This window comes from Platalea leucorodia, assembly GCF_965183815.1.
Source record: "Platalea leucorodia genome assembly, chromosome: 1".
NCBI lineage: Eukaryota > Metazoa > Chordata > Aves > Pelecaniformes > Threskiornithidae > Platalea > Platalea leucorodia.
In genome coordinates this window covers 164,742,847-164,762,852 of record NC_138823.1, presented here as the reverse complement: position 1 = coordinate 164,762,852, position 20,006 = coordinate 164,742,847, and the positions used below count along the sequence as shown (strand labels likewise).

Genomic DNA, 20,006 nt, shown 5'->3' with positions numbered 1-20,006 from the left:
TTTTTCTTTCCTCTGTCTTCACAGCCAATGCAAAAAGATAGACTTTTTTTTTTTCATAGGTTGATTAACATCCTTCAGCAAACAAACCTCCTTTTGTTTTTTTGAGAGGACTCTCTTAGGAAACATGACTGGTTCTCTGTCTATCTCTTTCCATTGAGATTCACAGAATCATAGAATGGTTTGGGTTGGAAGGGACCTTTAAAGGTCATCTAGTTCAACGCCCCTGCAATGAGCAGGGCCATCTTCAACTAGATCAGGTGGCTCAAAGCCTTGTCCAGCCTAACCTTGAATGTTTCCAGGGATGGGGCATCTACCACCTCCCCGTGCAACCTGTGCCAGTGTTTCACCACGATGATTCAGTGAGTCCTTTAGGTTCAGACTAAGAAACCTAAATATATATGTCTGTATGCAAAATGAGGTGGGCTTCGGCCGCCTCAGTGCATGTCTCTAGGGCCACCCGAGCTATTATCTGACCTCCTGCTTCTATTCTGATATTGTTACTCCAATAAGTCTGTGCCAGATCCTCCGGCCCTGTGTAGGTCTCAGATACCCAAGGCATCTCAAATGGCAATACTTATCTGTCTCTATGCAATAAACCCTTTTCCCCAGTGTCCCACCTTCCACTATAGTTCACGAAGTGAATATATTTACTGAAGCCTTGAAAGTAATTCCAGTGATAAAATGAAGATGTCTGTGGGTAATGATCCACACTCAGAAGTCTTCTGTTTTTCGTCATTGATTATTGAGGGAGCTTGGGTGACTAACTTCTACTGAACGTGGAGTTTTTAGGTAGCTGCATCAGGTATTTACACTGTAAGTATTTAGTTTATTTTCACAAAGATAAGTTTTTAGTACAATTTAAGATGCTTCAGGGGATCAAGCTGCCAGTCCAAATAGACACAGACCTTCTGTAGGTGCCATGTCCGAAAGTCTTGATACCCTAAGGCATCTAGAGACACGTTGTTTATGTGCACCTGAATCTGGTCCTAAAAATCTCCAAAGTAATTCCGTAATTCTCTTGCTTCAGGAACTTATTAGACACTAGAACGCAATTTACATGCAAAGTCTAGGATTCATTTTGGATTTCCTTGAAATGTAGTCGCTGCCAGTGCAGAGAAATTCAAAATCAATCAGTGCTGTCTTAATCCATGTTCCATCACTAGAAATAAAGATCCTAAAAACCAGTCAACTGTGCCATTGATTCCAGCAAGAATCGAATTCCATCTCTTACTGCTGTGTTTTTCTCAGCAAGACTAACAATCTGAAGAAGCAATAAAGACTCACTTTTGTCAGAAAATGCAGCAGAGAGCCACAGAATGTGCCATGGGAATAGGAATAAAAGAGCATTTTCACAGAATTTCCTTTAAAAGAATATCCAGTTGTCTGACACCTGACTCACTCATTTTTACAGAAATATAGCATGTGTTTAGGACCTTCATGAAAACACAGTTTGCATGGAAGGAAACACTTTAACTCAGCACTGAAATGTATCTGCTTCTGCAGAAGACTGCAGCAGCTGCCTGATGGGATACAGCACAAGCACACAGTTTAAAAGGAGCTGCAAAGATCTGATGAAAATCATGCTAAAATCGTAGATGGTCACCCAGTTATAATTCAGATGACATGTTAATAGTCTTTTGAGGATTTTTTCTGCTACGGTACTGTAGACATTAAAAAGCTAAATGATTGTAAATAGTCACAGCTTCCAGCTGTCCATGACTCTCAAGATACCAACAGATCACAGCAGCCCAGGAAAGACCGTCACTCATTTCATTGCATAAATTTTACTGCTATTCATCGTTCATTTTTTAACTGCAGTGACCTGGTATATCATGCTTGCAATTACACGTAATGCTCATAATTGCAGCTTGGGGCAACATGAATTAAAACAATGCCCCTGCCCCAGAGGTAAAATCCGTTGCAAATGCATCTACTACACTTTGCATTTAAAAAAGGTCATTTTAAACAAACAAACAAACAAAAAAGCAAGCAAGTAAGTGTATGGGGCAAACCCTCCCTTCCTGATAGCCTCTGCATACACTGTAAAGAAGCTGCCCCTGTTTACTCTAGCTCAGTTTCTCATTGCACATTATGTATGCCATGTAGTGGAAGGTAGAGACTGGGCTTCTTGATGCTATTTAACTCTGGATAAAAAAAGAGAGGTGGTGTGGTTTAATGAACTATCTGTCACCATGGAAACAAGGAATTCCCAAGTGGAACTGTGTAAATAATTGGTATTTTGTTTCAATGGTTAAATAAAAAAAAAAAATCTGTTCAGTTAAGTGAGATTTTTTCTTTCTTTTTGGCTGATAGGAAATACAAAGTTGGACAGGCAGATAGGAAATATTATTTTTAGCTTTTTATTTTGATTTTAACATTCCTTATTTTCTAACCCTAATTAAATTTAAGCAGCAATACTTCTGAAACAATGTTCTGTCATGAAATTTCAATACATTTTTGTTTTCCAAATTTGTTAATGGTCATTATTTTCTGGCCTAAATTCTTTAAAAATTTAACTTGAACCTGCGTTTTTCAATGACTAAACTGCCTGCAGAAAAATACTTTTATTCAGTCCTGCTCCCAGAAACTAATTTTATCTGAGTCAATATCTTACCCAGGTGCCTGGACAAATTCCATTCCACCTTTTATTTTCTTTTAACTTATGTTCCTCGGTTATTAAAGAAGGACTTCCTGTCAATTCTGCAGATTACAAAAGTAATAACTTTGAAAGAACCAGGTAGGAATTATTACAATGAATATACTATGGGATGGGAATAGTAGCTCATACACATGCTTTGCAGTTAATGGTGTTTTTAGAGCTGTAGCCATTAAATTCCAGTACTTTTCCTTCCCTTCATTTCCCATCTGAATGGAAGTGCAGCAAATGCTGAGAAGATGACTAAACTTAGATTTATTAACAGGGCTTGCAAAGGAGGCAGTCCTCATTTAAACCACCCAAACGGTGCTGAATGTGTCGGCAGAATGTGTTCATGCTGCCCAAGGAGATAATAGAAATTTCTGCTCCATTACAGCAATTTTTGCATCTTTTCTCTGAGTCATCTTAACTGACCGTTCCCAGGCTGATGATCACCTTGCCTAAGTTTTAACTATCTTAGAGAGTCCATATAGCTTAACTTGCTCCCCAGCTTCCCTCTCGAGTCAGCAGAGAGAAAAAGGTCATTCCTGAGAATAATTTATCCCACAAATGTCAGGGACACATAGAAGTTTTAAAGGAATAGCTCTAAGGAAGGATCCACAGCTCTTCAGTATCTACTTAGACTTAGTTTAGACTAGACAATTGAGGCATTATTTACCAAAATCAAGAGACAAATTGCATCCCTGGAGACTAAACAGTGAATAAGGACTAGTAGCATTTGCGGTTAAGACTCTTAGGACAGAGACTAAAGTATCCATATCTATCATATGTCCTGTAGAAAATCTATGGTAGAATACTGCTCTGGTACTGCATGATGCACCTATGGCCCTACACACTCCACCAATTTGCCATGGCTTAGCACTATACTATGGGTGGCACATGGCACTGAAGTGAAAGGGACAGTATATTAAGGAAAGGTGTTGTTGACACCGAGACACACAGGATTACCAAAGACACTGTGATCCCTAATGAAGAATGGTACAGAGATCCCCAGTCTAATGGCAACCCAGCTAGAGCTAGAAGCAAAAGCTGTAGGGTTGCACAAGCACAGCACTGCCCTGCACCAATTTTTTTCTGCTCCCAGGACCATGATCTCAGCTGAGAATTACAATGCCAAATGAATATCCCTGCTCAACTGGTATTAGTATGCGCATCTTCATATTATGTCTAGGGTACAATGTGGATGGTTTTTTAATCCCTGTTACCAGGAATCCTTCACCAGTAAAATTATTGTTATTATACTATTGTCTTCCCAGGCAAACCGTATATATAAGTATAGCTTGGCTGTATATTATAGACGGATAAGAAAGAAATATGCTAGAGGCTTTTCCTAGAAATAGAACATACCAGTGGTTCACCCGTTGGAATTTTGTCCCATCTCCAGCGGTGACTGGCAAGAAACTTTTCTGTAGATCATTCCAAAGCAGTTTGTCTGTGACACAGCACCCTTTCTTTCCCCTGCCACAGCTGATCCTGAACTTTTTCAATGACAATGCACTTCCAGGCTTTCAGCTTCACTAATGTGACTGAATTCACCGTGGGCTCCCAACATCCCTTTTAGCTGCTGCTGCTCCATTTGGGAACAAGATTCCTTCTAGAGCCTGCAGCTGGGTTTATGCCTGGATTGTGAAGGTTTTGTTCATTCCAGTACTGTTACATTATTATCAATAAAATTCATACCATCTAACTCTAGACCTCCATAATGATTGCCTTAATAGACAATGGAGAGAAACGGGTACTTGTCACAGTCTTCTCAATGTAAGTTGAATGTGTAAAACAGGACAAGTTTAAATCATGTAAGTACTTGTAAGTGTAAGTGACTTCCAAGTATTTATTTTGATCTATTGACTATAAACACAGTCTAAATAACTAGCGTTAATACAGACCTCTGTACTTTATACAACCATATTTAGGTGACATGAATCCATCCATTGTATCTGATGAACTGACTTCTAAAAAGCCTGTTGATAAACTCAGAGGCATTCGGCAAAGAGCTAAAGAATGAGTCAATGCTTGGAAAACAGAGATTAGTGAAACTCTTTCTCTTGCATTTGCCTGAGGAAGAGTAAAGTTTGATCACAGCTTGGGTACCAAGGATTACACAGGTGTCTTGTTCAGATAGAGACCTCTACAGTATAGTTGTCTAAAATGAGCACGGATCCTAACCCCGGTATTGCATGATCCCTAACTTCTGCCTTGAAATTCTTGCTTATTTCTACCACCTCTGACATGAGGTTAGCAGAAGACACTATGCAGTGGCACATGGATAAATCCGTCAGCACAAAAAAGCAGCTTTGACTTAAGACAGACGTATTCAGGCAGATCAAAGCTATCTAAGTCAGTATCCTGGCTCAAATAAGACTTAAGTAGAAAACATTTAGCTGTAGAGACATATTCTTAGCTATACCCTCCCAGCTCTAGGAATTCAATAGCTTTTAAAAGCTGAGTGTGAGAAGAACAATCCTAGTCCTATTGTTCTTGTGCACAGCTGCATCAGTAAGGGAGACATATGCACACATACACAGGCACACAACAAAGTAATGTCTTCCCAGTGGCGCCAAGGGAAATAAGAGCAGATAATTAAAAGGCTCTGAAAGAACAGGTGGCTGATGAGACACCCAATGAAAACCTAAAACCAAAAAACCATGCTCCATCATCATATGAAGATGGAAACATTTTTCAAAGTCTACTGTGACTTTCTCCTTACATTACCACCATTACCTTCTAATTACCACCTCCTACAGCCTTGGCACCCTTATCAGTTTCTTTCCTATTGATTTACAGGGTAACTTGTTGATAGGATTCCTCTTAACAAAGATCACTGTAGGGATCACATCTCTGCAAATACTTATTTCATTTGAATATCTTGACTTGCCTGGTAATGCTACTGCCCTTTAACATTTTTCAGAGGAAAGACAGGAGGAATGGGATCAGCTAACTGGGACTACAAGTTAAAGATTAGTTTGACAGTGAGTCATGAACCACAAAATCACCAATGAGTCCTCATCACTTCTATTTCTATTCAAATTCTTGCACTGTGTTCACTATTATCACACCTTGGCTTATTCCAGATTAGTCCATTTTAGGCACTATAAACATTAAATCAGAGGCACAAATCTGAAGATCACTCAAGGAACTCCCCCACCATTTGAGAGAGCACCACATTCAGGGGACAAGTCTGGAATATCAAGTTCCAACAGTGGAAAGCAAGAGAGGCAACAGGTTGGGAAAAGTCTATCCTGCCAACCTACAGCTGGAGAAATGTTCTACCCTTCATTAGCAGGGCTCTTTCCATCATGGGATTTTTCTGGGTGGCGTATTTCCTGGCTGTGATCTTGTGTTCCCATGGACAGTATCAGATGCAACCGGTCAGTAGATCCCAGATCTGATCTGATCTGAATTCTCTCAGTGCCAGGAGGCACACAAGGCGCGAACATCGTTCTTCCACTTCGATCGGTCCACGGCTGCGTGCTCTGGAGTCAAGGGCCACAGCGCAGTCTTCCATCGGTTTCCCCCTCAGGACACGACCGATCCAGCTCCATCTCCTCCTCCTCACTTCGTTACTGATTTTTCTCCATCCCCGCCATTTCTGATGCTCATCGTTTCTGCAACTTTTTTTTTATTTTTTTTCCGGGAGGAGGTAGTTGGCCTCCTGCCCAAACCCCATGACTTGGAGGGCCAGTGGTTTTTCTGTCAGGGTGGCCTTCCCTTAGGCTGCGCTGGTTCGCGGCACCTTCTTCAATTTTATCCGGTGCACCCTCCAGAGAGGGATCCCCTATCCACCACCCAGGGGACGCGCCTTCTAGCCGTGCAGCCCCAGCCGAAGGTTGATCCCAGATGAAGCCAGACAAATGTGTAAGACCCTTGGAGTTACCTCTAGGTGAGATACAAGATTCTTACCAGGAAGCAGAAAACAGCTTGGAGAGTCTCTCTGTTAGTGCATGCATGTGGCAAGTGTGAATGTGAAGGCTGCTGAACACCTGCCTGTCCTTTGAGGTCACCACTCAAGGAAGCATTGATTGCAAAACTTGCTCACACAAGTATATGCAGATCTATAGTTAAGTACATGGATGGTATGACAAAGACACCTAAATATCAAAACATCCCATGGTAATAATCACAGTCTGTATTTTTGGGGGTAATCCAGACCTCTAGCATGACCTAGTCAGTATAACAGAGCCAGATGCTAAAGGTACGATTTTTCTGATAAAATGTAGACAACCACAGTGTAAATATATATAGCTGAGATGGTCACCCTTACTTCCATATATGTCTGTAGAGAAAAAAAGGCATCATCTAATCTACTTTGAGGATGAAATGAATTATATTTCAGGCTCTACTTATTAGATGTCCAGAGCTACAAAATGAGCAAGGTGATTTGCTCATTTGTAGTGTAGATGCATTTGCAGGCATCAACATTTGATTAGACGAATCCCATGCTAAGTGTACGTGACCCAGGAAACTGTCATTCAGCCTCTGAGTAACTCCTGTGCCATTCTTTCCTAGCTCCAGAGTTGGGAATAGGTCAGCAGAGTCTGGATGGGAAAAAATTAAAATGAAAAATGGTGCATACGGATCAGTAGTGAGCTTTATCAATTCTTATCAGGCAGAAAGTCCCTTGAGGACTGCTGACAGCTAGAAGAGGGTCTAATAGGAACTGAGGAAGCTCTACACTAGAACACAGACAAAAACTCAAACAAGGGAGATTGGAAACACTGATGTAAGAAATAGCCTGGCTCCACTGCCTGGAGAAGTTGAGTATGAAGTAATCATTCCCCTCCTTCTATTCTTTTTTGCCTTTGGCTTTCATTATTTCACTTTATCACTTTAATTCTGTCTCCAGAGCAAAGGAGTCAGATTCCAGATCTTGCTGAGATTTCATTTTCTTCAAATTCTCTTTTTCATCCAGGCTGTAGGTGATGGTTGAACAGGGATAGATGCACAGGGTCAGCACCTGCTCTTTATTTCTTCTTATATAAAGGCTCTTGAAGAATTTAAAGCCTTTAAGAGGAAGAAGCCATCATAAAACCCATGGAAGAACAAAACAAAACAAAAGCAAACCACAAAAAACCAAACAACAACAGAAAATCTCAAGGCAATCATTGTCTCTGAAGCATTATAGGCATTACATAGCAGCAGGAGGGAAAACAGTGCTGTGAAGAATAAAACAGTAATGAGCATAACATCTGGGCATGAGAGGTAGAGGGGGAGGGAAAGGGGAAAACATCAGAGCACTGACAAGTCAGGGCTGGATGTTTTCCATAATATAGTGCCAACCTTGCTCTTCAAGACCTGTAGTTGCAGTTGCAGCATCAACATTGTGCTTGTGTTGGACCTCACCCAGAGGAGCTCTGGGGAACCATTTAATTTATGTCTGTGTTCACAGACGCTGAACACAGCGAGGGGGCAAAGCAAAGGCAGGAGAGTTGAATTATTGCAAAATGTAGGAACCCATAAGATGTTCTTCCTTTTTTGATTTCAAAGTGCATTGCGTTCCATGCAGTACTTTTAGGAAGGAGAAATATCAGTGCAGAAGATGAGGTCTCTAAACAGGAGCAGAGAACCTACTATTTCTGTTATTATTTTTCGCACCATGGGAGCACCTTGGAGTAGGATTCATTATCTGCAACATTATTGTTCTAGATATGTAGAAATACATATCACAAAGACTGTTCATGTCCCAGATTCAAGTTTTATACATGATCATTTGATTTTGTGTCACCTGCAACAGGATGTCAGCTACCTTGCTTACAGAGGTGTACTGTAGTTCAGCTGATTTGGAGGATTTTTTTTAAGCCACAGTAGCTTGAACATGTGCCCGAGCCTCTACAGACTAAAAACTCACAATCCCATTTTATACCATGCAGCCCCTCTGAAGAGAAATAAATCCTCAGGAAATTTATATATTGAAGTGTTCTATGGAAATTTGCATGCAGAAGTAGTCAAAAGGGGGAAGAGGTAGTTTTATGCTTCTCCTTGCTCTTGAATAAACAGAATTTTACTCACCAGCCAGGAGGGATTTCTTTCTTCTTTCAGCTCTTTCTGACACGCAAGGGAGTTATTTCCTATGTTTCTCTTTCTTTGAAAGGAGTCAAGCTAATAACATATTTCTCCACTACCTGCCATCATTAGTAAGTCTTACTGCTACAGATGAATAACAAAAACCAAATGTTGGGCAATTTTCACTTCTCCCAAGTGAAAAATATGTTGTCTGCAGCAGGTGAAAATTAGGAGGAATCAACACACTGCAAATATGACTGCTTAATTTATGAGCAGTTACTACTTCTTCAGGGAGTTTCGGAATGAAACTTCTCCAAACAATGCTTGATAACTTAACCTAAAAGCCAGGTTCAGCTGTGGTGAATGGTGCTCCATTCCAGTAATAGATCAGGGGCAGAAGTGCTTTTGGAGAGGACAGATACTTGTGGTATTTTCCCAAATACTGCAGAGTGTGAATTCACCATGTGTGAAGTATCTCGTGTTTGTACACTTCTTGTTAGCAGGCAGCAATAAGGTGTCATTCAAAACCGACTAAGTAGTATCTCAATGACACTGAGTAAATAGTAAGAAGGTGATAGAGCTCTGTTGATGTCCTGTCCTTTAAACATGGAAATAAGGCTTTGCTGGGAATGAGGGTGGCAGGATCTAGCTTGAAATAAATATCATGTAATGAAAGGTGAGTCTGGAAGGTCAGGACTTAAAGGGGATAGCGTGGAATGGTATAGTCCCAGAGGTGAAATGAAATATATGTAAAACATGTCTACAATAATTTTAAAAGGGTAGAGAGAAAGGGCAACAAACATGATCCATGGAATGAAATGGTTTTCAAACAGGAAATATGCCAGAATTCTTCCCTGGAAAACAAAAGTCTTTGAGGGGATGTGGCTTCTTTACCCAAAACCACGTAAACTGGAACTCATTGCCACAGGATGTGGTGAACAATTAAAAGATGCACAGTGAGCCTGGGAAAATCTTTACAGTGATTCAATAAAAAAATATTGGGGGAACAAAATAAAAAGCAGCTGGGTTCTGCTGCTGAGCTAGTGCTTGAAAGGATGCAGTCCCTTCTTGCTTGAGTGGGTGGTACATTTGAATCACACTGAGATGCAGAAGCCTTTCCAATGGCTCTGGACCTCCTGTATCTCTGAGCTGTGCTCTTTGAATTTGGAGCAGGCAGGGGGGAAGAAGTTCAGTCTGAATAGTCCCCCAACTACCAGGGTTATTCTGGATTTGAGTGATAAAGAAAAAACTAGCTGGTGAAATAGTCTCTTTTGACCTGGGAAAATCTATGAATTCTTGAATCCAAATAACAGTCTTTGCATAATCATAATAAGTAGGGCTCACGGTCAGCTTCTGACATCATTCTGGGGGTAGGGGAGAAGAAACAGTTTGTTTCCTTTTTGTCCTTTCTTATGCCACTTCTGGACCAGGGAAGAATTGGGAAGCTCTTCTGTAATGCACAAAGAGGGTCTCAAAAACATATCCCTGGGGCTGAAATGAACTGCCTGAAGTACATGCTTTCCTCAGTTCCACCAAACCACAGAGTTCATTTGCCCAAAGCTGGGAAGCAGAACAAAAATGAGCTTATGTATGAGATGAATAGCAGGACTCGGATGGAAATGCTCCTAGCAGCTACAGTGCAGCAATGACTTGCTTCAGGGGATGCTCCGGTAACACAGAGATCTGCATCCTGCCCTCCCTTGCTTTTGGGCTAAAATATATGGTGAGGAAAAGGGAAGAGAAGTCTCGCCTCTTTTGTCATACACGCAATGTGTTTTATCTGCTTTTCTCTGCAGTTTTACCAAATCTAGTCACAGTAGAAGCAGTTTGGACAGGACTCAGAAAATAGACCCTGATTTCCAATTAGTTTCTTTGTCATTCTTTGCCGTTCTCTCACTGGTGCTGGCCATAGGCTGCTCCTGCTGCAGTCAGTGAGAAAGGAGACAGGATATTAAACTATTAATTTCTTCTTTGCTTGCTGCCTCAGTTTCTTATCTCAGCAATAGCATAAGTGTGCTTTATCAAGATTATGGCCATCATAATGTTAATCCGTGTAAAGGTCTTCAGATCATGTGAGAGAGAGGCACAAATTATTACTGAGCTGATGAGAGGGAATGAGCTGTTACAGAACAGACCAATGATGCACTTAATCTTCTGTCCAGTCCCCCATAGCTGTTGCCACCTGCACCAGGAGAAGACATAAACACTATCAAGGCCTTTCCAGGCACATCACTTCTTTTTTCTTTCCTTTTCTTTTTTTTTTTTTTTTTTTCCTTTTTGGATTAATTTTGTAGATATACGTCACTGAATCACCTAAAGTACAGAAGCAAATTCCTGACCTCTGATAATAACCAGCAATTGTTCTGGTACATCCCCATTGATTGATTTTTTGTCCTTATAATGTTTCTCTAAGCTCATTCAGCTGCAGTGACTGCAGGTCTTACAGTAAGATGTTTGCATTGACATTGCTGGAAAGCCCTGGAGACATGAAAGGAAAGGCTTAGGAACCATCAGTTGAATGTACACGGTCTGTCCCAAGCAGAAACTCACCTGGAGAAGAGTCATTGAGAGGGTTCAGGGCAGCTGCCCTCCGTATCTTCTCCAGACAAGTCTCTTGCTCGTTTTTAATGATGCAGTTGGAATGGGTTGCTGTAACCTGAAATGTGAAGAAAGAACAATTACACACTTAATATAGCTAGTGAGTTTATGAGGAAACATCTGTAAGTTTTGAGATCCCATTCCAAAAAGAAAAAGAAATAAAAACATCCTTGGTAGATGAGAGGAAACTGAAACAACCTTTTTTTTTTTTTCTTTTTTTTTTTCTTTTCTCTTTTTTCTTTCTTTCTTTTTCATTTTCTTTTTTTTTTGTTTGTTTGTTTTTTGGTTTTTGTTTTTGTTTTTGTTTTTTTTCTAGAAAGCTTAAAGCCAAACTATGGCATTATAGTGCTCATGAACTTTTTGGGGTTTTTATGTTGCTCTCCCTGTCAAAGTGTAATTTCTAATGTGTTTGCTTCATTTTACTGCATTCCTTCCTCATATAAGGCTGAAGCAAAAGTACCTCTAAATAAAGAAATAATTTAAAGAAAAATCAGAAAACAATTGAGGCTCAGTTTGATCTTCCACCAGTTTCTTATGAGTCTTGCACAATCCATTAACTTCACTCAGGACTCAAAACTAAATTAAAATATCTTTCTCTTAGTCCTTCACCCTGTCCATTCCTTAATGTTTCCTACTTCCTTTTTTCACAGTGAATACAAGGCTACTTTCTTGCTAAAAGAGAATGCAATGCCAATTAAACTGAGATGACTTGATCCAAATCTTTTCTTTTCTTTATTTTTTTTTTCTATCTTTAAGGCTCAAAGGCAGCCCACTGCAAGGAAAAAAGTGGGGGCCAAAAAATAAAAGAAAAAAAAAAAGATAAATTAGTCTATAATAGGAACATTGCAGCCAACAGAACATAGGAAATCCCAAAGCAGCAACAAAATAAGAATGGGACCTATTCCCAGAAATCAATACAAGATTTCATTTGTGTTGTAGAAAGCAGTCAGGGGATATCAATTCAGGGGAAATACAATCTCAGGTTTCATTAGATCATTTTATAGGGGCACTGCTAAGGTTCAAATCATACTCTGTGGAAAGCACCGTGAAAATCAGGGCACTGGTTGAAGATGGGGTAGGTCACCCTGGTTCCCTGCAAGCAATTTTGCTGTTTCATGGTTCCCATCCCATTTCCTTCACTATTGATGACGGAAAACTACAAAGAAAGTAGAGTGTACCTGCCAAGTGGTCTGTTTTCCCTTACCTGCTAAGTAAGAACAAGCAAACAGGGAAAGCAATACCTGAATTCAATCTGCTTCAGTTTACTTTTGGAGCCCTATCTGCACAAGTCAACTTTACTTCCCTCACATCCCAATAGAGAGAATGGAGTGAAGAGTTTGGGTCATTAATGCATTGAACTGCTACCACACACTCAATACACACTTACAGTAAATCCCAAGACACGTATAATACTACTTTAGTGGTGTTTGTGTTGTGCTGTTGTGTGTGCTAGGAGGCAGGGAGCCTTTTGCACACTTTTGACATTGTAACAGTTATCCCTATTTCCAAGTCAGAGACCGTTTCCTAATGCACCTCTACTGGAAAGTGTTACTCACCATTTGTAGGAACTGATAATGCTACACAGTTTCATCTCCAAGATCCCAGTAATAATTTTCAGCTATTTTCCCCACGGGATACACCAGGCATAACCGTATTAGATCTGTTTATCTTCCAAACAAACACTGCTCTGTTCTAAGGGCTCCCAAGGGCCTGGAAAATATATATTGTCACAGACCTCTGGGATTTCCCAAGAACACAAAGGCTTTTGCTACATTGTCCCCTAAACCTCACCAAAGATTGGGAAAATTGCATTGGCTGACGTTCAAGTTCTTAGAGCATTTTTTAAAAAGATAAAAGAGAAATAGCAATAAATTAGGCTTTTGCTGCTAGTACTCTTTACTCCCCACAGTTGCCCAGGTCTGAAAGGAGTGTCCAGGGGTTGCCTCAGCACATGAACATGGCAGTTTCTATACATTTCAGTATATGCAGATTAGAAAAGCTGTCATATAATAATAATAGCAATAATAATAATAATATAATTACAGTATATATTATCTACACAAGCAGGATACAAATAAACAAAAGGAAATGTTTCTTCATACACTTATTGATAACCTGCGGAACTCTTTTCGGCTTCGTATTGTGGATGTTAAATGTTATAGAAGTTATATATATATATATATATACACACGTGTGTGTATGTATGCAAAGTCCATCAAAGGATACTAAACACTAAGAAACCCACCATGCCCAACTTTTGATGTCCTATGGGGTAACCCTAGATTTTTGAGAAAAAGGTTTAGATTCAATCTACAGTCAAAGGACAGAAGAGTGTGATTTATCCTTCCTATTGTTGGTGTCTTCTTTAGTAGAGGTAAATCAAAGCCAGGACTTGATTGATTATAAAGAAAGGCTAAAGTTAAAAGCTCAGATTTTATTGTTTTACTTGCAGACAGGCAAATCTAGTCAGATGTATCTGACTAAACTAACTAAATTTAGTCAATTGTATCTGAGTAAGTCTGGCTCAGGAGGTATTTGAAATGTAGACTGCTGGGCACAGAGAGAACACTAGAGTGATGTGCTTCACCCATCCCTGTAGCCTTCCTTAAGCTCTCACTATTGGCAGGATACTTTGATGTGACTTCCCATAACCATCTTTATGCAGTTTTGTTTCACTCTTCATCATCAGATTTAAAAAAAAAAGAATATTGGGGAACGTGGAAACTGAGACAGAAAATAAAGAAAGGGAAGAAACAGTAACCTCAGTGCCAGAGGAGAGAATGGAAGCTGCCTGTCATCTCCACTAATTAGCAATGCTGTACCTGAGAAAATAAAACCAGGTTTGGATTGTTTATAACAAGAAGTTTCTCTGTTGAATGCAGAGATGCATTAACGTTATCACGTTTTCCTGAAAGGATCCACTTGTTTCATGTTTCTCCATTAACTGTGTACTGGTAGAGCCTTTAATCTGTTGAGTCAGTCTTCAACAATTGAACGGCAGAGCACAATTCAAATGGAAGTGTAAGCTTGAACTTCATGGCCTTCTGATTTCATTTATTTTGCCTCAAGGACATTTGCAGTTTCCTGAGTTCAGTAGAGACAGTCTGGTTTCAGTTTCCCAGAAGGTATCAGTGATATGTGCAGTTAAAGAATATTTTGACACATACTAGAAAAATCAAGAAACCAAGTAGATAGATAGTGCATGAAATTAATTCTTTTTGAAAATGTATTACTCTTAATGGAGTGAAAGAGTTTGAATCACTGCAATTTTGAAAAGGCATATATTTGTATAGATGCAAATACAGTAAATACAATCAATGTCTGTTTAGTTCTGAGAGAACACAAAAAGACAAAAGCAGCTGCCTATGACTCTGTAGATGTGCAACAAATTGAGAGTTTCATTTTTCTTCATTTATTTTTATTAATGTGGCCACCACAGAGATAAACCAACATGTGCTGTGTGCAACTTCTGGGACTTAACTCTTTGTTATTCCCTTGATATTATGGCAATATTAATAACAATCATGTTATTATGTCACAACCTACATATATTCTTTTGCACATACTCTCAAGGTACTGTTTTATTGTGAGCTATTCCATTAAGAAAGCCATTGTTAGTACATAAACCTGAGCAGAGAACGAGGTGAAGACATTTGTGCTGCTTCCGGACCTGCCCTAGCTATATGTATAAATCAGATTAGCAAATTTTAGAGTCATATGTTTAAGCAAGGTATTGCTCAAACGTATGGATGCTCCAGGGAAGGAACTACATGGGAAGAATTGTGCAGATCAGAAGGGTACCATACACTTCCCTGTTCATGGAAATAAATACTTGTTGCCAGATTATTCAGGTGGAAATTTAAATAAGCTCTCTTCTTGTTTTGGCTCAAGTATATCAAGCACTGGAGGCAAGGCAGTTGAAGGAAACTTCAAGAGCAACTTATTCCTTTCCCCAAGATTTCTGTACTGGAAAGGCAACAAAGCACAACGCAAGGCTGTGAGTAGGCAACTGAGAGAGCAGGACTGGACCACATTAAGAAGATGCTTCCTAACCACTTGTACTAAGGAACAAGGGATATGAACTTAAACTGAACACCATGCTTAGGTAGCTGTCCTGTCGTACGCACTGTGTATATGACACTAACATACAGCTATACCCAAAGTGAGCGGGTCAGAAGTCTAAGTACAGATGTTCCTTAGGGTATCTTACTTGACCTCCAGTTGCTGCTGCCTGTGTGGACCTTTATGTTTGCCCTTTGTCAGGATGTTTTGGACACTGTAGAGTATCTCTGATGGCAAAAACCATTTATGTTTCAGCACTTGAATCATTTCCTCTGTTATATCAAGTGGATACAGGTCTTCTCAGAAGAAAAACAGGACATTCTCTATGAATGGGACATTATCCTTGTGCCACATTCATAGTCACTGATAAAGACTCGTGCATAGGAGAGGTGGTTGGGTGGCTGGAAGGATTCGGAAATTTTTTTAACACATCCAAGCTGGCTATTGCAAGAGGTGTCAGTGTTATCCAAACTAATCCTGTGGGCTAAGAGTGCAGAACAGTCTAGCCAAGAAACCCGAACTGTATTTGACTACATACAGTCATTCAAAAAATACTGTTCTGCTCATTTTACTCTCTGTAAGAATAATCACAATTGCTTTAAAATATTATTTCACTACAGAAGTTAACTCAGTGGGTCTACAGAAGTGAGAAAAGTCACCAGTATTCTTGAGAAACTCCAGGATCAGAAAATATGCTTTGAAGTCATAATAAAGATGTGATAATGAACTGTGCAATTTGTTTGGCATTTTCATTTCTACAAAGACCTGATCAAATATAGCAATTCAGTACCATTAGCTGTTCTTTCCTCTTCTGCATTTCTGTATTATGCCTGTAAAGTCCTGATTTTTTTTTTTTTTGCAAAGCGAATGAGAATATTTCCATTCCATTCAGGATATGTCATATCAGGCACCATGACAATAAGGAGGAGGGTAAAGAAATACAGATAAGAAAAAGCAAAGGAACAAAACAAAAAAAACCTCTTCACTAAATCCCTCACGGATAGTGTTTTACATCAACATGGAGATGAAATAGACTCTGATTCACCTTTTGTCTCAGTGTTGTCTCTAAAGTAATGCAAGATCACTCACTTCATACTGAATTACACTTTTTACTAGTTCTATTATTACTTTCAGTTTTAAAAATTTAGCTTAACTATGATACATTATTATGTGAGCGTTGCAGAAAGAAGCTTACTTTGTCATGGAAACAACATTACTAGATTTAATTCCTGTTCTTATCAAGCAATGATTCAACTGGTCAAACCAGGGCCAAGACTTGCAAAACGTTATGTTAAAAATAGAGGTGTTTGGGAACAAGCTCTGATTATCTGGATTTTTTCAGAACTGATTTACATCATTACTGGTGCCCACAACACTGGCTTGGCAGTCGAACAAATTGTTGTCTCCAGGAAGGCCTTACGTTGTTACTTGATTGCGTTTTTGTCTGCCTGTATAAATGGCACCCAAACTACTGTAATTTCAAAACACTTCAGACTAAGTGAAAGGGTAAAGCGATTAGAAACTTATTCAAACCAAGGCACAATTGTACAATCTGCAGCATAGTTTTGACACCATGCTTAAAGCAAATTGCACAGGGAAAAAAAAAAATACAAACCAAAATGAAACAACCGCAAACGGAGCATACTGCCAAAAAAAGGCATTGATCCCTTTCAAACTGGTTTACATGAATTTAAGATATGGTTACCTTCTGTCACTGATGGCTCCTGGAGAGATGCATGTTTCACTGCAGATTAGAAAATAGCAGTGGCATAATCAACAGTTCCCTTCACTCAGTGGATACTTTCTGAAGTGGTAATTCTGGACACAAGATGCGTTATGCAACATGGAGTAAACCTATTTTTGAGCTTGCCTTAACTAGCTTTTTATCTTGGAGATCAGTTGAAGAATCTCTCTTTGAGCATGGTGAAGCATTCTCAGTATAGGTGGTGACTTCCACAGGAATTGGTATCTTGAGTTAAACCAAAGTATACCTTTATCCTATCCCTAATAGCAGGCAATACCAAGAAATGTTTCTTGAAGCCTTATACTGCCAGGATGTAACCACTCATTGGAAAAGTGTTTAAAAATCATGCTAGACATGTGTTTGAGGTGAAACTAAAGGTTCAATAACCCTTTCTAATTGCTGATTGTATTACGTAAAATGGCTTTCTCACATTGTTCCTGAGACTTTTTCCTCCAAAGACAGAACTCTAGAAGTACAACTCCCAATAACACATGCTAGATGTCTTCCTCCTTCATTCTTCAGAGGTCAACCTAGGCCTGAAAAGCTGACAGGCTTCTGCCAACATTGCAATTCCCGCTTATTTTCAAAAGTATTGAAGAACAATGGGATTTCAGTGTCCAAATCAGGGCCTACTCCCTTACAAATCTGGCTGAAACTTCATGGGAAGATTCTCAGCCCTCCGAGAGCTTTTAGTTTGGAGCAAAAGTGGGTTTTGTGGCCTCACTGCAGGGCATCAGTGGTGCAGGGCATCAGTGGTGCAGGGCTTGCAGAGATCGCTGCCAATTGCTTCCAAGGACACTCTCCAATTCTTGAGACAGGCTGTGGCATGGCAGTCCTTGAACATGGCAGAGCCATTGGCAACAGAGCAACCCGGTGTAGATCCAAGCTGGAGCCAAACCTCCATAAGTGACTGTTTCAGCAAGCAGAACTTCATTGAACAGGGGTTGCAGGCAAGTAGTGCATATGTAAATTGGTGGAATTTGTGATTGGCAAAGGAGAATAAATAATTAGTATTTTTCCTCTAGGCTCTGTGGTCAGATTGCTCAAGCCTCAGGTAACTATATTCTGTGCAGATTCAGCACAACAGTTCGGACTGATTAATAAGTAGAAATGACTGGACGGGAAGTTGGAGGGCAGGATCTGCCTTTGTTAACACATTGTGTCTGGCTGAGAAATGAGAAGTTATATTTACAGAAATCTGGGATACCGTGTTCAGATTCAGCTGAACACCTGCAACGAAGGAACTGAAAGAGAAATTCTTTAATTTTTGCCCACTCTGGGGCATGCTGTTCATCTGATCTGGGGAACTGCTGCTCCGATTGGGTAAGCTTGCAGATGACAATGATTTTGCTTGTCCACTTCCAAGATTTTCTCTGTTAATTCAGTCCCCTGTCTTGGCAAAAAGACTAGTCTATTCTGAAGCCTAAAAGTTCCCACCTAAATTCTGAACAGGGGATTGCATTGCTTCTAGCCGATACCTAAGAAAGTCCCTGATCATCATCCTTAGAGTTGCCCCATACTTAGAGTTGCCTTTCCTGAGAGCAATAGCAACAGACAGAAAGGCTTGTTTCGCTCTCCTGTTACCTGCAGAGGACGTTTTGGGAAAGACACACCTCTCTCTCACTCTTCAGGCAGCAGTGGTAATACAGGAATGTTCCCTGTTTAAACCACACTTGGAAGGCTGCACCAGGTGTCAGAACAACCCAAAACCAATAGGATATAAAAGATAGCCTAAAGCTGTCTTAACCTTATTTTCCTGGCCTGCAGATTTTGTATTTAGAGCTTCAGTCCCTCACACACCTTTGCCTTCACCCAGACATCCTTGCCTCTGGTGGTTGCAAGACCAATGCAACTATCTATGACATGTCTTTCAGACAGAATGATGGAATCACAGGATAATTCATGTTAGAAGGGACCTTGAGAAGTTTCCAGTTCAACCTCCCACTCAAAGCAGGGATCAGTTGGATCAGGCCACATTTCTCAGGGCTTTTTCCTTCTGGGTTTTGGAAACATCCAAGAATGGAAACTGCAAAACCTCTCTGTGCAATTTACTCCAATGCTCAACTATCCTCAGGGTAAAAAGGCCTCTCTTTACATCCAGTATGAACCTCCCTTGTTTCAACTTATGCCCATAGTCCATTGTTCTCCTACCGTGCACCGTGATGAAGAGCCTGGCTCTTTCTTCCTGATGATCTCCTCAGAGGTACTGTAAGACTGCTACTCGTTTGTCCCAAAAGCCTCTCTCCTTCCGCCAGCTAAACATTTTCCTCATCTTCTCACAGGCCATTTTGGTGGCCCTCCTCTGAACTTGCTCTATTTGATTGACATCTTTAGTATATTAAGGAGCCTAAAACTGGATGTAATATTCTAGAAGTGGTCCAGCAAGTGCTGTGTAGAGGGGGATAATCACTTCCCTGGATCTACTGGCTATGATCTGGTTAATACAACCCAGGACACTGCTGGACTTAATCTGCTTTCCTTGGGACCTATGTAAAGTGTCCAGAGTCAAGGCTACCAAGTAGCTCAATGGTTTATCACACTGAAAAAACTCTTGGTGAGTTTCACTGAGCAAAGGCTGAGGGAATCTGTGCTAACATAAGACTTCTCTCACTGCAGGGACATTGGGAAACAGAGAAGCTTTTAGGAGTTCTGCAGCTGTCGTGCTGCCGGATGCCACATTCATTTGCAAGGCAAGTTCTTGTTATTACTTGTTATTATTTGCCCATTTATACTTCATTACATTTAAACAAAACCCTGAAGAGAAAAGATCTTAGACAGGAAATTTGTTTTGTGCAGGCTCCCAGAAAGTTCAATAGAAACCCCATCTGAGTCACACTTGGAACAGAAATGCATGATGAACAGCTACAGGAGGCTGCAGAAACACTTTCTACACACACACACACATATACCCTACCCAAGGGAGAAAGCTTTAATTAATCTACTAAT

At 40.1% G+C, this 20,006-nt stretch overlaps 1 protein-coding gene across 3 annotated transcripts in view; it reads right to left on the bottom strand.

Annotated features, from left to right (window-relative positions):
* ADCYAP1R1 (ADCYAP receptor type I) overlaps positions 1-20,006 on the bottom strand; it is a gene marked incomplete at both ends in the record, with an annotated part of 109,650 nt that overhangs the window by 73,820 nt on the left and 15,824 nt on the right. For all 3 annotated transcript variants that reach the window (XM_082306346.1, XM_082306345.1, XM_082306347.1), the window contains one exon: positions 11,207-11,312. In XM_082306346.1, coding sequence (XP_082162472.1) covers positions 11,207-11,312 — 106 coding nt within the window. The remainder of the gene's footprint in view (positions 1-11,206; positions 11,313-20,006) is intronic.